Source organism: Mus musculus, chromosome 8 (assembly GCF_000001635.26).
Source record: "Mus musculus strain C57BL/6J chromosome 8, GRCm38.p6 C57BL/6J".
Classification (NCBI taxonomy): domain Eukaryota; kingdom Metazoa; phylum Chordata; class Mammalia; order Rodentia; family Muridae; genus Mus; species Mus musculus.
The window spans coordinates 36,228,764-36,245,811 of record NC_000074.6 but is presented as its reverse complement, the minus strand read 5'-3'; the positions used below and the strand labels follow the sequence as shown (position 1 = coordinate 36,245,811).

At 44.7% G+C, this 17,048-nt stretch overlaps 1 protein-coding gene across 1 annotated transcript in view; it reads left to right on the top strand.

The window, feature by feature from the left end:
* Lonrf1 (LON peptidase N-terminal domain and ring finger 1) overlaps nucleotides 1-17,048 on the top strand; it is a 33,298-nt gene that overhangs the window by 3,548 nt on the left and 12,702 nt on the right. The window contains exons 2-7 of the mRNA NM_001081150.2: nucleotides 9,705-9,823; nucleotides 11,790-11,912; nucleotides 14,625-14,774; nucleotides 15,289-15,529; nucleotides 15,635-15,731; nucleotides 16,562-16,676. Coding sequence (NP_001074619.2) covers nucleotides 9,705-9,823; nucleotides 11,790-11,912; nucleotides 14,625-14,774; nucleotides 15,289-15,529; nucleotides 15,635-15,731; nucleotides 16,562-16,676 — 845 coding nt within the window. The remainder of the gene's footprint in view (nucleotides 1-9,704; nucleotides 9,824-11,789; nucleotides 11,913-14,624; nucleotides 14,775-15,288; nucleotides 15,530-15,634; nucleotides 15,732-16,561; nucleotides 16,677-17,048) is intronic.

Genomic DNA, 17,048 nt, shown 5'->3' with positions numbered 1-17,048 from the left:
TACATACATGCTGTGGTGTGCATATGGAAGTCAGAGGACACTGTGGGAATGAGAGAGAGCTTTCCATGTCAGACCTGGGAAGAATGGCTTGGCAGCAAATGCCTTTGTCCATCTCACCAGCCCAGACTTTGTCTTTTTATTATTAGGTTTGTACGTATTAATGGTTCCTACAGAGGCCCTGCAGAAGGACGTTGAGGCCTCTAAAGCCAGAGATGTTTTATAGTTCGTGACAAAGCTCTGCACACTGGAGGCAGACTACCTACCAGAGTCCCAGTAGCCGTCACCTGGTGTGTGACCTGGGTATGTGGCCTGACCTCTCTGTGATCTGGGTTCCTTGTCTAAGCCATGAGTGCGGTCTCACCCTCAGAGGGCTGCTGTGAGAACTGATTGGGCAAAAACAAGCGAACTGCTTCGGAAGAAGGCCTCACACAGTAAAATTCCCAGAAGACCATAGAAAGGTTTTACAACGTAAAAGCTTTGTGCTGGTCAGGCAAATTAGCTGAAACTGAAATCTAAGCTTTGTGGTTTTAAATTCAGTTCCATTTTTTATATACATTTTGACTAAATAAAGGTTAAACCCTGATTGTAGTTTACACATGCCAGTTAGTAGCATCCTGCTGTATCAGTTTCTCTGTGTATGGGGTGGTGGTGGTAGTGGTGGTAGGGGGAGTGAGGTTTTAGTTATAAAAAGATTGGTCAAATCAAATACATTCTGAATATGTTTAAAGAGAATGGAAAGGGTTTTGATAGCTACCGCAATTTAACCAGTTTTAAATGATTGCATTTTAATGTATTTATATACCCTTCTGTATTTAACGTATCTATATCTTATTGCACAAAGGACTTAGTTCTGGCAATTATGTGCTTCTTAGAGTGCACAGACTGTTTTCATTCCAGTCATCTTCGCTGACCTGCATAAAACTCTTGAGTTGAAAGGCAAGCATCAGTTTTTCTTGTCCAAGGACTAAGGGGAAAAGTCCAAGAGTTCCCGACAGCTTTTAAGACATAGTCAAGTTAGACCTAAGCAGAAAGCAGGGTGACTTGCCTCTGAAAATAGAGTAGATGAAAGCCTTAGCATTTAAGGAATATTAACTCTTCTTCTTATTCAACAACTATTTACTGAGTGCCTTTGATATGTCAGGAACATAGGCTGTATGCTGTAGGTCCTGGAAATACAATAAAGAACAAAATAAAGTCCTTGTCATTACATAGTTTGTATTACTGGTTTCTTTAATTATAGCAAAATAATATTCATTCAAAATATTTAAAAAATGGAATTTATTAGTTATTGACTTCTAATGAATTGATACTACAGCAGTCATTTAGTTAATGAGGGGCTTGAGAGGTCTTTACAGTGCCATGTAACTAAAATGTATCTAAAATAGCAGTGTTTGTGTTGTAGAAGATGGAAAATCCTGGTTCTATAAATACCTTCTAAGGGTCCAGTTGTAAATAAGTACTTTCCGTTATTTTACCTGTCTTTTATTCATCAAAGAATGCAAAGTATACCAAAATATTGTTACCTTAGATTTATAGTTATTTGTACAGTAACTTTTTGAAAGATTTGTTACATTTTAAATTTGTGTGTGTGTGTGCATGCATGCATGCATGTGTGTACGTGCATGTGTGTGTGTGCATGCATGCATGTGTGTACATGCATGTGTGTGTAAATACATGGTATGTATGTATGTATATCTATCACATGCATACAAGTGCCTGCAGAAGCCAGAAAGAGAGTATCAGATACCCTGGAACTGGAGTTACAGGCAATTGTGAGTTGCCTAGTGTGGGAGCTAGGAATGGACCCAGGACCTTTGCCAGAACAGTAAGTGCTCTTACAGTCCAGCCATCTCTCCAGCCTCAAGTACATTTTAGATAACATTGTATCTTTTCCATTTCTTTTACTGCAAGCTGTTTTTCAGAATTGGAATTGAGTTGCTAGAGAAGATGAGTTACCTAAAAGCACTCTAATGGAGGAGGCAGAGAGGCCTCTCTTCAACTTTTCCATTCTCTGACTCATATCTGACAGCTGTAGTATCCAGTCTATATTACTGATCCCTAAAGACCTGTCTCACCAGGTCTAAGATTCATGTGGGTAAATGACAAGGTGGGAAATCTTTTCTAAACCTTGTACCAAGAGTTAACCTACTGATTTTATTACATTCTGAAAGTGTTGCAGCGTTATCAACAATGTTATTACTACTACTTCAACACTTTTGTGCCATCCATTTGCCCCCCTTCCCTGCTCTCTCCATGTGTTACATTATTCAGTTCTTGCAACAGTTGTAAGATATGAGTATTTTATAGGAAAGCATTTTATAGGTGGTGTCTTAGTCAGGGTTGCTATTCCTGCACAAACATCATGACCAAGAAGCAAGTTGGGGAGGAAAGGGTTTATTCGGCTTACACTTCCATGCTGCTGTTCATCACCAAAGGAAGTCAGGACTGGAACTCAAGCAGGTCAGGGAGCAGGAGCTGATGCAGAGGCCATGGAGGGATGTTCTTTACTGGCTTGCTTTACCTGGCTTGCTCAGCCTGCTTTCTTATAGAACCAAGACTACCAGCCCTGAGATGGTCCCACCCACAAGGGGCCTTTCCCCCTTGATCACTAATTGAGAAAATGCCTTACAGTTGGATCTCATGGAGGCATTTCCTCAACTGAAGCTCCTTTCTCTGTGATAACTCCAGCTGTGTCAAGTTGACAAGGGGTCAATTGTACTGGCTAGTTTTGGTGGGGAACCTGAAAGTCAAAGAGTTAAACTACCCAAAGAGAATCTGAACCCTTATCTTGGAATCCGTTGTTTGTGCTTTTAATGTGTCCTCGGATATTTGTAAAATCACTTGAAAATCCATTGGCATTGATTTTCTCCTTACCTGTGGTTATTCAAAAAGTAATAGGAAAGTTTATTTTTTTTGTTAATCATTGCTTTTTTGATAGTTTAATATATAAATAAGAGAGACGAGTAAGTCCATTAATAAGGGCATTTTGTGCATGCATGCACACAATGTAGAGTCTTAATGGGGAGAGTCTCACATTGCTTAAAGGTGTGCTTTTAGCCTGTTTCTTTGTATGCTACCCACATGTCTAAGCGGACTAGCCCGTAGAGCTAGGTGATATTTGAATCATACAGGATCACTGCCAGAGACACACATCTCTTCTGACCAAAATGTCAGACCTAATGTGGCATAAGATGCCTAGGGAGGGCTCTCTCTCCTCATTATTCGACTTCATGATGCTTTACCTCAAAAGGAATACTTTGGGTAAAACGCTGAGTTTTATCTGACTGTGCATTGACATTTTGTTCTCCTTGAAAAAAATAATTTCATCAGCACGAATTTTAATGCTTAGGTGAACGTGTAGCATCTGGTGGGACCAGTCATAATCAAACCTGATTTAATGAAAAACTTCTGAAATTTTAGAACAAAGTAGCGTGTGTAGATTTAGACCCGTGTGTTCAATTATAGCTTAAAAGTCGTTACAGCCTTTTACAGGATGTATACTGTATAATTTACCTATAAAGGTAACAAATATGTTTTCTCAAGCTACTAAACTTGAACCACTGAGTTTTCTGGCTCTGATTGCCAGAACGCGCATCACCATCTCAAACCATCAAGTTGAATGTTTTCTCCCAAATTCTCCAAGATTAAAAACTGTGGCACTTTCTGTTATGTAAATAAACCTTTTCCCCTTTATCAAACTCGCAGGCGGGACTGGGGAAACAAATCGGTACACAGTGTTTGCTCCATAAGCCTGGCGACCCGAGTTCAGTCCCCAGCACCCATGGAGAAAGCTGAGCATGTTAGTTTATTCCTGTAAGCCCAAGGCCCGGGAGGAAGAAGGGGACTCCTTGGTGCTTGCCGGCTACACAGTCTGGCTGAATTGGTGGCCTTCAGGTTCACTGCGAGATCGTTTATAACACACAGATAGACAGACAGACAGACATGTTGTTTAAAGTACACAGACAGACAGACAGACATGTTGTTTAAAAGCACACATACACAGACTGACAGATGGATGGGTGGAAAGATAGGTAGAGCCCAGCACTGAGAAGCTATCAGTGTCATTAAACTGTAAGCACAGTGCTCATTTCACTATGAAGCTGTAGATGTTGATTTTTAAAATTTCTATAAAGAAACGTGGCAACTTGAAACGCTGTTCTTTACAGATTTTCAAAGATATTTCAGACCATTTAGTCACAGGGCCTGAAGTGACCATTTAAATGATGTCCCTGTCATTGTAATACTCCCATTGAAATGACAGGCATTTTTCATCTTTTTTTTAGAATTAATTAATTACTTTTTTTTTTTACACGAGTCCCTGGGGCCTCCAGTCTCTTGAGAGTTAGGTGCATCATCTCTGAATTAACCCAGACCCAGTGGTCCTCTGCTGTATGTGTGTTGGGGGCCTCATATCAGCTGGTGTATGCTACCTGGTTAGTGGTCCAGTGTTTGAGAGATCTCAGGGGTCCAGGTTAATTGAGACTGCTGGTCCTCCTACAGGGTCGCCCTCCTCCTCAGCTTCTTTCAGCCTTCCCTAATTCAACCACAGGGGTCAGCTGCTTCTGTCCATTGGTTGGGTGCAAATATCTACATCTGACTTTCAGCTGCTTGTTGGGTCTTTTGGGTTGAATATAGTCATGCTAGGTCCCTTTTTGTGAGCGCTCCATAGCCTCAGTAATAATGTCAGGCCTTGGGACCTCCCCTTGAGCTGGAACCCACTTGGAGCCTGTCGCTGGACCTTCTTTTCCTCAGGCTCCTCTCCATTTCCATCCCTGCAGTTCTTTCAGACAGGAACAATTACGGGTCAGAGTTTTGACTATGGAATGGCAACCCCCTCCCTCATTTGATGCCCTGTCTTCCTGATGGAAGTGGGCTCTATAAGTTCCCTCTCCCTACTGGCATTTCATCTAAGGTCCTCCCTTTGAGTCCTGACAGTCTTTCACCTCCCAGGTCTCTGGTGGGTCTTGGGGGGGTGGGTGTTCCCCCAACCTCCTACCTCCCAAGGTTGCCTGTTTATATTTTTTTCCTGCTGGCCCTCAGGGCTTCAGTCTTAGTCCTTTTCCCTCACTCAATACCAGATCAGGTTCCCCTCTCCCCCCCAACATTCCCCCACCCTTATCTACTTTCCCTCCCAGGCCCCTCTCTCCTTCCCTCCCCACTTGTGATTGCTTTCTTCTCTTTCCCACGTGGAACTGAGGTGTCCTCACTTGGGCCCTTCAGCTTGTTGACCTTTTTGAGTTTTGTGGACTGTATCTTAGGTAAGCACTTTTCATCTTTACTACTTATTTTTTCTTTCCATAGTCATGCCCATGATCATGACTCCCATCTTTATTGAAGAAACCGTCTTTGCCTCCTATAGACTCATTCTCACTGGGATACCTAGTGCAGCTGGTTTGCCAGTCTCCTGGGTAGGATGAGAATTCTACCTGGCAGTACTGTTATAATGGTTATTTGGCATCATGGGGTATTTGAAGACCCGTCAAACTGAAGATCATAGTGTGAACCCTGACTGTGCACATGTAGAGTCCCAAATTCTCATCCTGTGACAGTGGAGAGCACGTCATCCCTACATCCCTACCGATCTCTGATGGTTTTCTGGAGAAGGGAATGGTCTGAGTTATTGGTGACAGTAGAGACATGTGACCCATTGTTCATCACTGCTGGGACAGCTGGAGAGAAGCTAATCTGTCACTAGCTCCTTGGATGCCCAGAGTGTACCACTTGCCTCACGGCCACCTCTACCCCAACCTGCCCCTCCCCCCCCCCCAGGATGGAGCTTGCAGACAGTATGTCGATTTTGCTTTTTGATGGTATAGATGCTCACTTAAAGATGATATGGAGGGAGGTTCTTACTGTATCATGCAGGCTAACCTTGAATTCATTTTGTGCAGACTGGCCTCAAGTTCTCCATCTTCCCTCAACCCACCCACATGCTAAAGTCACAGAACGCACCATTTAAATATCCAGCTTAATTCCCAATTTTCTTCATTTTTCAATTTCTCAGTATGCATTTTAGAACCTTTGCAGTACGGCAGGAAACAACAATCTTTAAGATGGGTTAAAGAAGTAGCTTTAAGATTGCCGCCAATGCTGTGGATCTCTGCGGATTGGCACACTGATGGGGAGCCGTGGCTGGAGAAGGCCTTCAGCCCACGACGTGCACAGGCAGCTCGCCTTAGATGACAGCAGTACCCAGAGCAAGAGGAAATGAGAACTTGACCGGGGAGTTCAGATGGGTCAGATTTTAGTGTTTCTCTAAGATCACAAAACACTGTCAGAGTTGGGTCCAGGGAGAAAATGATAGAAAGAGCACTCATCCCAAAATGTAGCTGCATTCAGATGCTGTGCACATGTAGTAAAGGGCACGGCCAGCATAGCGCAGCACACCTTCTGCATATCAGGCGTGCCTTGGTTCAGAACGCTCTCGATACAAGCAGTGTCGAAGTGAAGAGCAAGGGTTCTGGGTTCAGAGTCTTGTATCTGTTTTTACCAGCCTGTGCAAGCTGCATGTATTGCACCTAGAGCAGAGATTCTCAACCTGCCTAATGCTTGGACCCTTTAATACAGTTTATTCACATTGTGGTGATTCCCGACCATTTGCTACCGTTATGAATCATAATGTAACTTTCTGATATGTGACCGACCCCATGCTTGAGAACTGCTGATGTAGGGTCATGGCTCGCAAGCGGTCTAACACCAACTTTATCCCGAGCCTTTTCTGCCTTTTTATTTTTACTTTTGAGACAGTGTTTCTCTGTGTAGCCCTGGAACTCACTCTGTAGACCAGGCTGGCCTCGAACTCAGAAATCCGCCTGCCTCTGCCTCCCGAGTGCTGGGATTAAAGGCGTGCGCCACCACTGCCTGGCTACTTTTTCACTTTTTTATTTTGGCAGGAGTCTCACTAAGTTGCCTAGGCAAGCCTTGAACTTGGGATCTTCCTGCTTCTCCCCCTCGTAGCTGAGGTTACAGACCTGAGCCACCAATCCCAGCATTATAAAAAGGCATGGGGCGGTGCCTTACCAGGTAAAGTATAAGCAAAGGACCTGAGTTGGAATCTCTAGTAGAAGAACACTCAAGCAAAGCTAGGTGTGGTAGCATGTGTCTGTGTTCATAGCATCTCTATAGTGAGATGAGAAGGGAAAATGAAAACCTTAAGAAGCTGAGTGGCCAGCCAGCGTGGCATATGCAGCAAACCCTGAGGGAGACCCTGTCCTTAGGTAGAGGCTGAGGACTTGATGGTCAAGGTTGACCTCTGACCTCCACTTGGGCGCTGTGGCATGCACACACCTCTACTACTGCACGGGATTCTTTTTTCAAAGTTTTAATAACTGTGTAATCATGGTGGGGTGAAGGATATTTGTCACCTGCCTCAGGTGACAGTGAGTCCAGCTTCACACACACACTGTTGATGCGAATGGCACCCTGGATCAAGACAGGCTCCAGTGAGAGGCATCCTGTGAGGATGATGGCGAGATGAGTCACGTGGGATGGGGAAGTCACCAGAGTAGAAGAGGGCTATGTAAGGGCTAGAGCGAGAAGGAAGGAAGATGGGGCAGGGGGAGGAGTCATGACGCAGAATGGCATCTACAGAGCAGGCATTGGGAAGAAGTAAGGCTGCCAGAGGCAGGGCCGTCAGTGTCATCTCTGTCTTGTAGATGGTGAAGACAGGCTAGTGGCGGGAGAGAGCCAGCCTCTGTAATAGGACTGAAGAGAGTCTGGAAGCCTGACTTTAGGGCCACTGGCAGGGGAGTTGGGAAAGCAGAGAATTGGCCACGCTCGGGATGACTGTGATTTGGGACATCAGCGGTGTAAATGTGAAAGGACTTCCAGAGGGAGAACAAGCTGACATGAGGGTAGCCACAGCAGGCTGATGGAAATATGATTGTGATGTTAGGGTGAAAAATTCAAAATTGAGGGTGCAGACCCTAGAGGTAAGTAATGGCAGAGAATTAGATCTGTGCCTGGTCCAGGGGCAGGGGCGGGAGCAGGAAACAGCTATCGTATCACAAAATCAAGGTCCTCTGTACTTTTTAAATTGGGGGTGAGGTGGGTGGGTCAGATCTCACCATGTAGTCCTAGAATCTCCCAGGCAGACCTGGCTGGCCTCTAATTCAGGATCTTCCAGACTCCTGAATGTTGGAGTGACGGGTGTGTACCCCATGCCAGGCTATAAGAACTGCAGCAACTACCCTCCGTATGGTTAGCCCAAAGCATGGCATCTCAGCATCTCACTTTTCACCAAAGTACATGGTGTGCCAGGCAATTGCTGGGTGCCGTGGACACCTGCAGTTGTGGACCGAGGCGCCTCCTCAATGACACAGGTGGTAAAGCCCTTTGCTTACTCCAGGGTCCCTAAGTCAGGTGCTGTACAGGTGGTCCATCGCTGTTGACTTTGGGGTGGCGACACAGCCAGGACAGGTGGCTGTTTTCAGTCATCTTTCTTGAAAGTTTATGTGGAGAGGAAACGTTCTGTATGTCTGGTTATTCAAAGGGCCTGAGGTGGTGCGCTTAGCTCCTTTGTATGATTAGGAAGGGGGGGATGGGTGAGTGAGTGAGTGGGGTGAGCCTCATCTCTTCAGAAGTGACGGCACTCACTGGTGACGCGTCACTGGTTTCCAGTGGCATCAGCCCAAGTAATTACTCCATTAACATTTGACCCTCAAGGAGCTAGGCAGGAGTTTTAAAACCAGCTGTCTTCCTGTCTTCTCAGGGCACACTGGTCTCTTAGCCCAAGTGTACCTACGTTTTAGGGCTTGCTTTAGGGGTGAGCAGCTGAGTGTTTGTAGAGAAGGTATGGCCCCTTTCCGACCTTTGTCAGAGTGAGGAAAGTTTCTTCTTGACTTATAATGATGTATATTTATGCATGGTGACCAGGAGTCATGGCATTGGAGGCTTTGTGGTGGTGGCCAGCCAGGGCTACCTGCTCTATCCACGACACTGACCAGGAAGCACATCTGTTGGGAAGCAGGTTGGGTTCTAAGTCTCTAGCCACGCCCTGGGGTTTCAGCAGTATCCACCATCTGGACCCCGTGTGTAGAACTTTCCCCAGCATCCCCAAACCGTGTCAGCAGCTGGAGCCCAAGTGTTGACAGGGCCAGGAGGGAGCCGTTTCACATTCCAGTGCTGGCAGGTGGGTAGGCAGATGTGCGTCATGTGCCACGCATGGCGAGGACATGCTGTAAACATGTGAAATGAGAAGAAGCCTTCTAAGGGGTTCAAGAACAGAGCGGGCTGAGCTTGTGCAGGGAGCTCCCTCCTGGTAGGTCCCTGCCTCACCGAGGCAGCTGGAAGCCCCTTAGCTGTGATGCGAAACAGTGCCTTGTGGGCCAGGCGCCTGGATTGCCATTGTGGAGCCTTCACTGCTCGCTTTTGGACAGTGTTGGCGTGCACACTCCGTCCCCGTCAGCGCTACTGATGCCGCTTCCCGCTCCTGTAAAGTCAGGTTAGGCGCTCAAAGGCAGGTGTGCAGTAAGGGAGCCTGAGCTACGGATCCAGACCCTGTTCTAGGAACTCTTACATTCTCCATTCAAGTATTGACATATGAAGTGTGTTGCATGAATACTGTACTTAGTCTGTAAATTTCCATTTGGCAGTTTTTGATTTTGGAATCACAAGGCTTTTCTTAAGCTAGTATGACAGTATTTTGCAAATTACCATAGTCATCTTTCTAAAATAACAGTATCCCCGTGAAATGCTTATTTCAGAGCCCAGCGACCTGACTCTCAAAATCTACAGAGCGGAGTCGTACGCCGGCCTGCAGGAGTTTAAGGCGGCCCTAGAGGATCTGAACGCAGTTCTCTTTCAGCTTCCCAACTGGCCCGAGGTAAGACAGATGTTCGAGTCCCTGTGAGTGTTAACCTTGCAGCTGTGAGGAGCTTCAGTTAACAGCTACAGGTCTTAACAGAGGAGATGGTTGGCTTCTGATGAAATCCGTAGTTCAGAGCTAAGTCAGTGACATTATGTTTACCCCACAACCTTCAAGGCACGAGTTCAAGTCTCAGAATGCCTGTGAAAGCCAGGTGTCCTGGTACAGGTTTGCAGTCCCAGGGCCAGGAAGACAGAGCCAGGTAGAGCCCTGCAGCTCATGAGGTGGGGTCTGAAGAACAGGGCCAGAGGGTTGCCCCCATGGGCTCCATACACACCTGCCTACACGCGAGCACACATACACACAAAAGAGAAGCATTTCTGGAAAGAAATATGTAGCTTCCTGGAAGTGTAGGTAAGATGAGTGGTTTTCTTCTTTTTTTTTCTGCAACATCCTATTTTCGGTGATTTATTGAGAATTTCACCTCATGCATCCTCGTCACACTCACTTCCCAGTTCTCCCAGGTCCACCCCCACCCCATACTGGAGACCTCCCCCAAGGGGGGAAAAGTAAACAAAGTTTATTGTCAGAAAGAAATTTGATTGTAGGGGAAAAAAACCCAAACCTTTGTTTCTTAAGTAAAAAACAAACAATTCATGACACAGAAAAATAACATAAATTTTTAAATAAAAATTTCAACTTGACATATTATAAAGATAGAGTCAAACTGGACTTACTAAATGCTTTTGGTAATAGAAAGAGCATAGTCCTTGAAGCTGAGAGATTCTGAGAGGTAGTAGAGTTCCAGTGAGGTGACTGTACAGTAGGTTTGTACAGAAGTTGGTCTTGCCTAGGTGGTTTACACACACACACACACAGAGAGAGAGAGAGAGAGAGAGAGAGAGAGAGAGAGAGAGAGAGAGAGAGAGAGAGAGAGAGAGAGAGAGAGAGGCTGGCCTCGAGCTCAAAGAGATCTACCTGCCTCTGCTTACTGAGTGCTAGGATTAAAGGTGTGCACTATCACCACCCAGCTTGAATTCTTGATGAAACAAGGAATTTTATTCACAGATGTCTTTTCAATGTGATATATATATCACATACAAATACACAAATACATATATATGTATGTATGTTTATATGTGGAAAGAGTGATCAAGAGACAGTAAATTGAAACTGAGGACAGTAATTATAACCACAGATAATTTGTAGCACAGAATCTAGTTAGTTGATTCTTTTGATCCCCTCACATTCTAGATAATATAAGCACTGTATTTTAGCCTGAATATATATATAACCTACCATAGTTGGAGTTGTTGGATTATTTACATATACAGGTTAGACACATTTGAAAATTGCTACTCAATTTTCATTTGCTAAGAACTAGAAAATAATGTCTTAAATTTTACCTAGGTTATTTGTCACCAATAGTTACAAGGTAATTATTTAAATTTTACTATAGTTATTTATCACTGAAAGTGATCTGTTCAATGTATTGAAAGAAGTCACTCATAGTTTAAATATTAATATCACTCATCCTGATTTTAAGATGAGATTATTTATATTATTTTTAATATGTACTTTTGAAACATCTTAAAGTCAGTAAATATAGGTGTTATTTTGTGTTTCTCTCACTGTCATTATATGAGTAAACTTTAAATTGGCAATTTGGGGAGTTGAGCAGGTAAGGTTACTTGCTGCTTTTCCAGATAACATGAGTTTAATTTTCAGCACCCGTAGAGGGCAGCTCATAGTCACCTGTTAACTCCAGTTCCTGGGGATCCAGACACACTCTTCTAGCCCTCTCGGGCAGCCTCACGAGCACACACACACACTAAGTGTTTAAATCAGTAACTTCTCAAGTGAAGATCGTTTGTGGGCCTCAGTTTCCCCATTTGGAGTACTTGTTTGGACTTTGAGAACCCTTTCTTTCCCTGGTGGTTGGAAACAGTCCTGTGCATGAAGTTATGTGTGTGCTTTGTTGAAGGTCTACTTCAGGAAAGGGAAGGTCCTCCAGGATGCCGGCTTTCTAGGCGATGCCTTACAGCTCTTTCTTCAGTGCTTAGCCCTCGATGAAGACTTCGCGCCCGCAAAGCTACAAGTAGAAAAGGTACTACGTTACCCGCACCATTGTCCAAGGCAGAGGCACATGGGGTCTTAAAAAGTAAGATGAGGAACATAAGAAGGGATTTTATCTGAGGAGCTATTTGACAACTAAGTTCTTATCTTTAATATATTGAATTCTGTTTTTTTTTTTCCTTTTGATTTTTTGAGACAAGTTTTCTCTGTGTGGTCCTGGCTGTTCTTGAACTCAGTCTGTAGACCAGGCTGGCCTTGAACTCACAGAGACTGCCCGCCTCTGCCTCCTGAGTGTTGAGATTAAAGGCGTGCGCACCACCACCACTTGGCTTGAATTCTTGATGTAACCAAAGCATTTCATTTATATATAATTCAATGTAGTATTTGTGGTTGATTTATACAGATGGTTCCAAATATAGGCTAAACAGTCCCAATTTGAAAATCAAAACTCTGGAATTTTGGGGATGGGATGCCATGCCATATGTGAAAAGATTCATTCCTGACCTTATATGACTGACTGGTCGTAGTCAAAACACAAAGCACAGAGAACTAAAAACATGATATCAAACTACCTTCAGTTTATGGGTACAGGATATACCTGAGACAGGTTCTGTATTTATTCTTGTGTCCTTTCTCAAGATAACTATCTATAAACACTCCAAAATTAAAATTAGAAAGTTGAAACCCTTCTAGCCCCAAGCCCTTTGGAAAGGGGTGTGCTTTATTCAGTCAAAACCAAGCTGATATTCCCTATTGAAGGTGCTTTCTTATACCACACTCAGGAATCTCTTTGAGTGAGAAAAGAAATAAAAAGAAACAAAAAGGAAAGGATGCGGCTGCTCCTAGGTCAGGCGAAGGAGAAAGGTTATTGTAGGTATGTGGAGAGTCAGACTAGACACAACCAGACTGAGCTGGGCTATGTGGGAGAGTGGGAGGGGAAGGGAGAGGGGAGAGAAGGGAGCCACATATAGCAGCCAGGAAGCCAAAGATATAGAAGGGGCTGGTAACCAAATGGCTAGAAATAGATAGGAAAGGAGCAGGAGGTTGGAGAGAGGTGTGCAGCCCAGCCCCTGGGCTAGAGAGTTCAGGGTAGAGGCAGGGTATGCCAGCCATCGCCTGTAACAGGTAGGGACTGAGAGATGCTGGGAGAGCCTGGAGGCCAGGTCTGATGTGATGGTAAATAGGCTCTTTTGTCCACTTGGAGACTTAGCACTCTGGTCCTGCCAGTGCCTTTCATTCAGGCCTTTTACCTTTATATGTGGCTATTGTGAAGTGAGTTGTTTGCCTAATTTCTTTCCCTGCCCGTTTGTCATTTGTATAATGAAGGGTTGCTGATTTGAGTTAATTTTGTACCCAGCCACTTTGCTGAAGTTGTTTATCAGCTGTAGGAATTCTTTTGGGGCTCCCTTACTGCGACAGCATCCGAAAAGACAGGATCTTTGCAAAGTTCTTTGGGAAAACTCACTGATGTTGAGTCCTAGCTGTGTGACCTCAGTGTTCATAGACTGTGCCACATCAGTTGTGATGTTAAGCGTATGGCATTTTGAAGGATCACCTGGGTCAATAAGTAATACACAGTGCCCTGGATCCCACCTCACTGAGTTGGCATACCTGGACCTTCCTCTTTTCTTCCTCCTCCTCCAGTTTATGGGTTTGTTTGCTTGTTTGTTTGTTTTCTGTTTTGTTAGCGGTAATCCTCATTTATTTTGTTTTCACAGTGGTTTTTGGAGGGTTTGGTGCTGCTGCTGTTTTCTGTCTTTTCAAAGCAGTTCATTGCAGATACCTAGGAGAGGAGAGTGTTTAGTGCATTTTTTTTGTACGAGCTCTTTACCAATGAGCTACATCCCTGGACCCTGGATAGCTTCCTATTGAGTGAGTTATTGCTCAAGGACCTACGGAAGACATATTCTACTCACAGTGTGTTTATTTCCTGGCACTGATTTGTGGATAACCACATTCTATGACCCACGAAGCTTGACCCCCAGACCTAGAGTTTAGGAAGCACGTGCTGCACAGAGAAACATGGTGCTTTATAGAGCGCCCCGTTTTCCTGCAGCCACGCATTCCCTGTGCCTTACTAAGCCCTGTTGATGCGGGTGATTGGGATTTATCCCTGGCTTGAGCACCCAGGACGTTTTATCACGCAGCCAGCTGCGTTTGCGTGCCCAGAGGTTGCAGGGAAGCTGGTGTTTGCTCCCAAGCAAGGACTCAGCAGTGGAGGCCACCGTATGGGTAGCTGTGGTCAGTGACAGGCTAAGTCCAGTGCAAACACAGGGACTTTGAGAGTTTTGAGTTTAGTCCACGTTCTTAGGTTCACACAAATACAATAGTACTCCAGCTATAACCCAAAAATTGGCTGTCGTGGACACCCTGACCTCCTGACAGAGTAGGGCTTGCTAAGAGATGGAATAGTTCCATCTCTCTTAAAACGTCTTCCCTTTGTAATCTGAATATTTATAAAGCTCGCTCTTCCCTTGGGTACCTTCTTAAGCCACTTTATCCCGTCCTTGCCGAGGTTAAACCTCCCTCCCCTCTTTTTTCTTTTTTCCCTTGAAGTGATATGACCCCTATTGAGTCATACCTTGGTTCGTAAAACTTAAAAATGTATCGATTCTTTCCTGATCACTAAAAATAGTGTCTTCTACAAACACCTCTCAGAATTTGAATAGACAGTAAAGCGTATATTGTTGTTCTTCATCAGATAGTATATATCTTCTATTCTATTTTATAATATTTCTTGCAGATTCTGTGTGACTTACTGTCACCTGAAAATGTAAGGGAAGGCCTGAAGGAGTCTTCCTGGAGTTCGTTACCGTGCATTAAGAGCAAACCTCTTGGTTTTCCATCAGTAATGGAGCAGCCACACTCCCCTGCTGAGCTTGGCCTGAAGCAGGTAAGGGGTGGAAGGATGACATTTGCTCCCTACACCCGCCTCCTTAGAGCTAAGACCCCCCACGTTCTCAGGGTCGAGCATTGGAGCCTGCTTAAGTGCACTGCCTGTCAGATGATAGTAACAGGGTCTTGTCTGCAGCATCTGATTTATACTGAAGCTCTGGATGTCATGTCAGTGCTCACTGCGCCATTTTAGGTCACTTAGCTGGCATCACACTTACAGTTTAGGACATGCATATAGCTATAAATATTCTAGTCTCATCTAGAAGCATCTGCGTCAGAACTGCTGCTCTACACAGTGCTGTGACATCAGTCAGCATGATACCTAAGGCTCTATAAATACTGACAACAAACCCTTTACTTTCCTGGTTTTAAAGTTGAAAAGTTCTGTTAAGCTAGTTTTCAAACTCCTTATAATAAGGAGTTGAAATCTCGGTTCCGTTTTTTTTCTTCTTGGCAAGGAGAAGAAAGGACGGTGAACAGAGGGGATTGCCTTTGTTTATTGTGTTCCACAGCCTGAAGAACGAGTGGAGGATGCCCCAGAGCCTGTCAAAGGAAGCTTAAGCCGCGCCCAGTCAGCACAAGCCATCAGTGCAGCGGCAGTGCCTGCCAGGGAGGACGGTTTAAAGCGCGTGTGCTCAGAACCCTTACTGTCCGCCCAGGGAAAGGGGGTCCTGCTCAAACGAAAGCTGTCTCTCTTAGAACAGGACGTGCTTATTAACGAAGACGGGAGGAGTAAGCTCAAAAAGCAAAGCGGTAAGGCTTCCCCTCTGCAGTTGTCCCCGTCAAGTCCTCATTCCAGGTGGCCTTTGGACTTCTTCCCCCAAGAGTAAAACCCTGCCTGTCTCTTTATTTCATTAGAATCTCCCAGTGAAGACTGTATGTTTTCAATAGCTTATGGCGACATCCCAGAAGAACTAATCGACGTCTCAGACTTTGAGTGTTCTCTCTGTATGAGGTGAGTGTGTCAAATTCTGTAAAGATGATTATGTTGGTATAACTATGCAGCATAGATGAAGGCAGTGCTAGGGAAGATGAGCTAACACTCTAGGGCTAAGCATCAGAAGGTGGAGTTTTAGTCCTAGGTTTAGCTTTAAACAGTCCTCTGAATCTCAGACTTATGCATCCAGAAAGTGGGGCCAGTGTTTGCAGACACAGGATCTGGGTGCCTGGCTGTCCTGGAACTGACTCTGTAGATCAGACTGGCCTCGAACTTGATGAGGCTATATCAAAATCTAATGGTCACCAGTGGCCTACTTGGTTTGCTCTGTCTTTGAGTCTGCATTTACTTTGCTCAGTTTGGCTCAGCCACGGGCTTAAGGGTTGGGGATCCACGTGTCCAAAAGTGATGACTGCTATAGTCAGTGCAGTCCTGGGCCCCTGGCAGAGTACCTTTGTTGTTCAAGGTCTTTCAGAAGGTGCAGGAGGCCACCGTACTGTTAGCATTGCCCTCTTCCCCCTCTCCTCTCTCACCTTGGCCTTCTGATGCCTCTAAGCCATGGTTCTTCTCAACCTTCCTAATGCTGTGACCCTTTAATATTTCCTCATGCTATGGTGACCCCAACCATAAAACTTTTGTTGGTATTTAATAATTGTAATTTTGACACTGTTATGAATTACGATATAAATATCTGATATGCAGGATATCTGAGATGTGCCTCCCAAAGGGCTGAGGAAGAGAACCGCTGCTCTAAGTAGAGCTTTATGTTACAGTCCATTATTAACAGAAGCTTTTCCGCCGTGGAGGCTCCTGGTGTGAAAGCTAATGTGCGCTTTGTTTGATTCCAGGTTGTTTTTTGAGCCAGTAACAACCCCTTGTGGACACTCATTCTGTAAGAATTGTCTTGAGCGTTGTTTAGATCATGCGCCATATTGTCCCCTCTGCAAAGAAAGCTTAAAAGAGGTAAACGCACATTTGTATCTGTCTGTTGGTCAAAGTTTGGGGACATGGCTTGGTTTGTGTTCAGCAGAAAGCGTGGTTTCATTTTCAGAGTGAGGTGAATTATGAATCCTCGCCGACCAAGAGCACACTGCTGATTGATTACCTGTGTTGTGTAGGAGAGAGAAACGGAGAGCCGGGCAGAGATGGGGCCTAAGAGCCAAGTCCTCCGTACTTGGATGGCTGGTTGGTTGGTTGGTTGGTTGGTTTGGTTTTTTTGTTTTGTTTGTTTTAAGGGATAATAGGAAAATATAATTGGAATAATATGATAGTGTAAAACAAAGACTAACACATCAGGGTTAGACAAAACAAACAAGCAGAAGGCAAAGCCCAGGA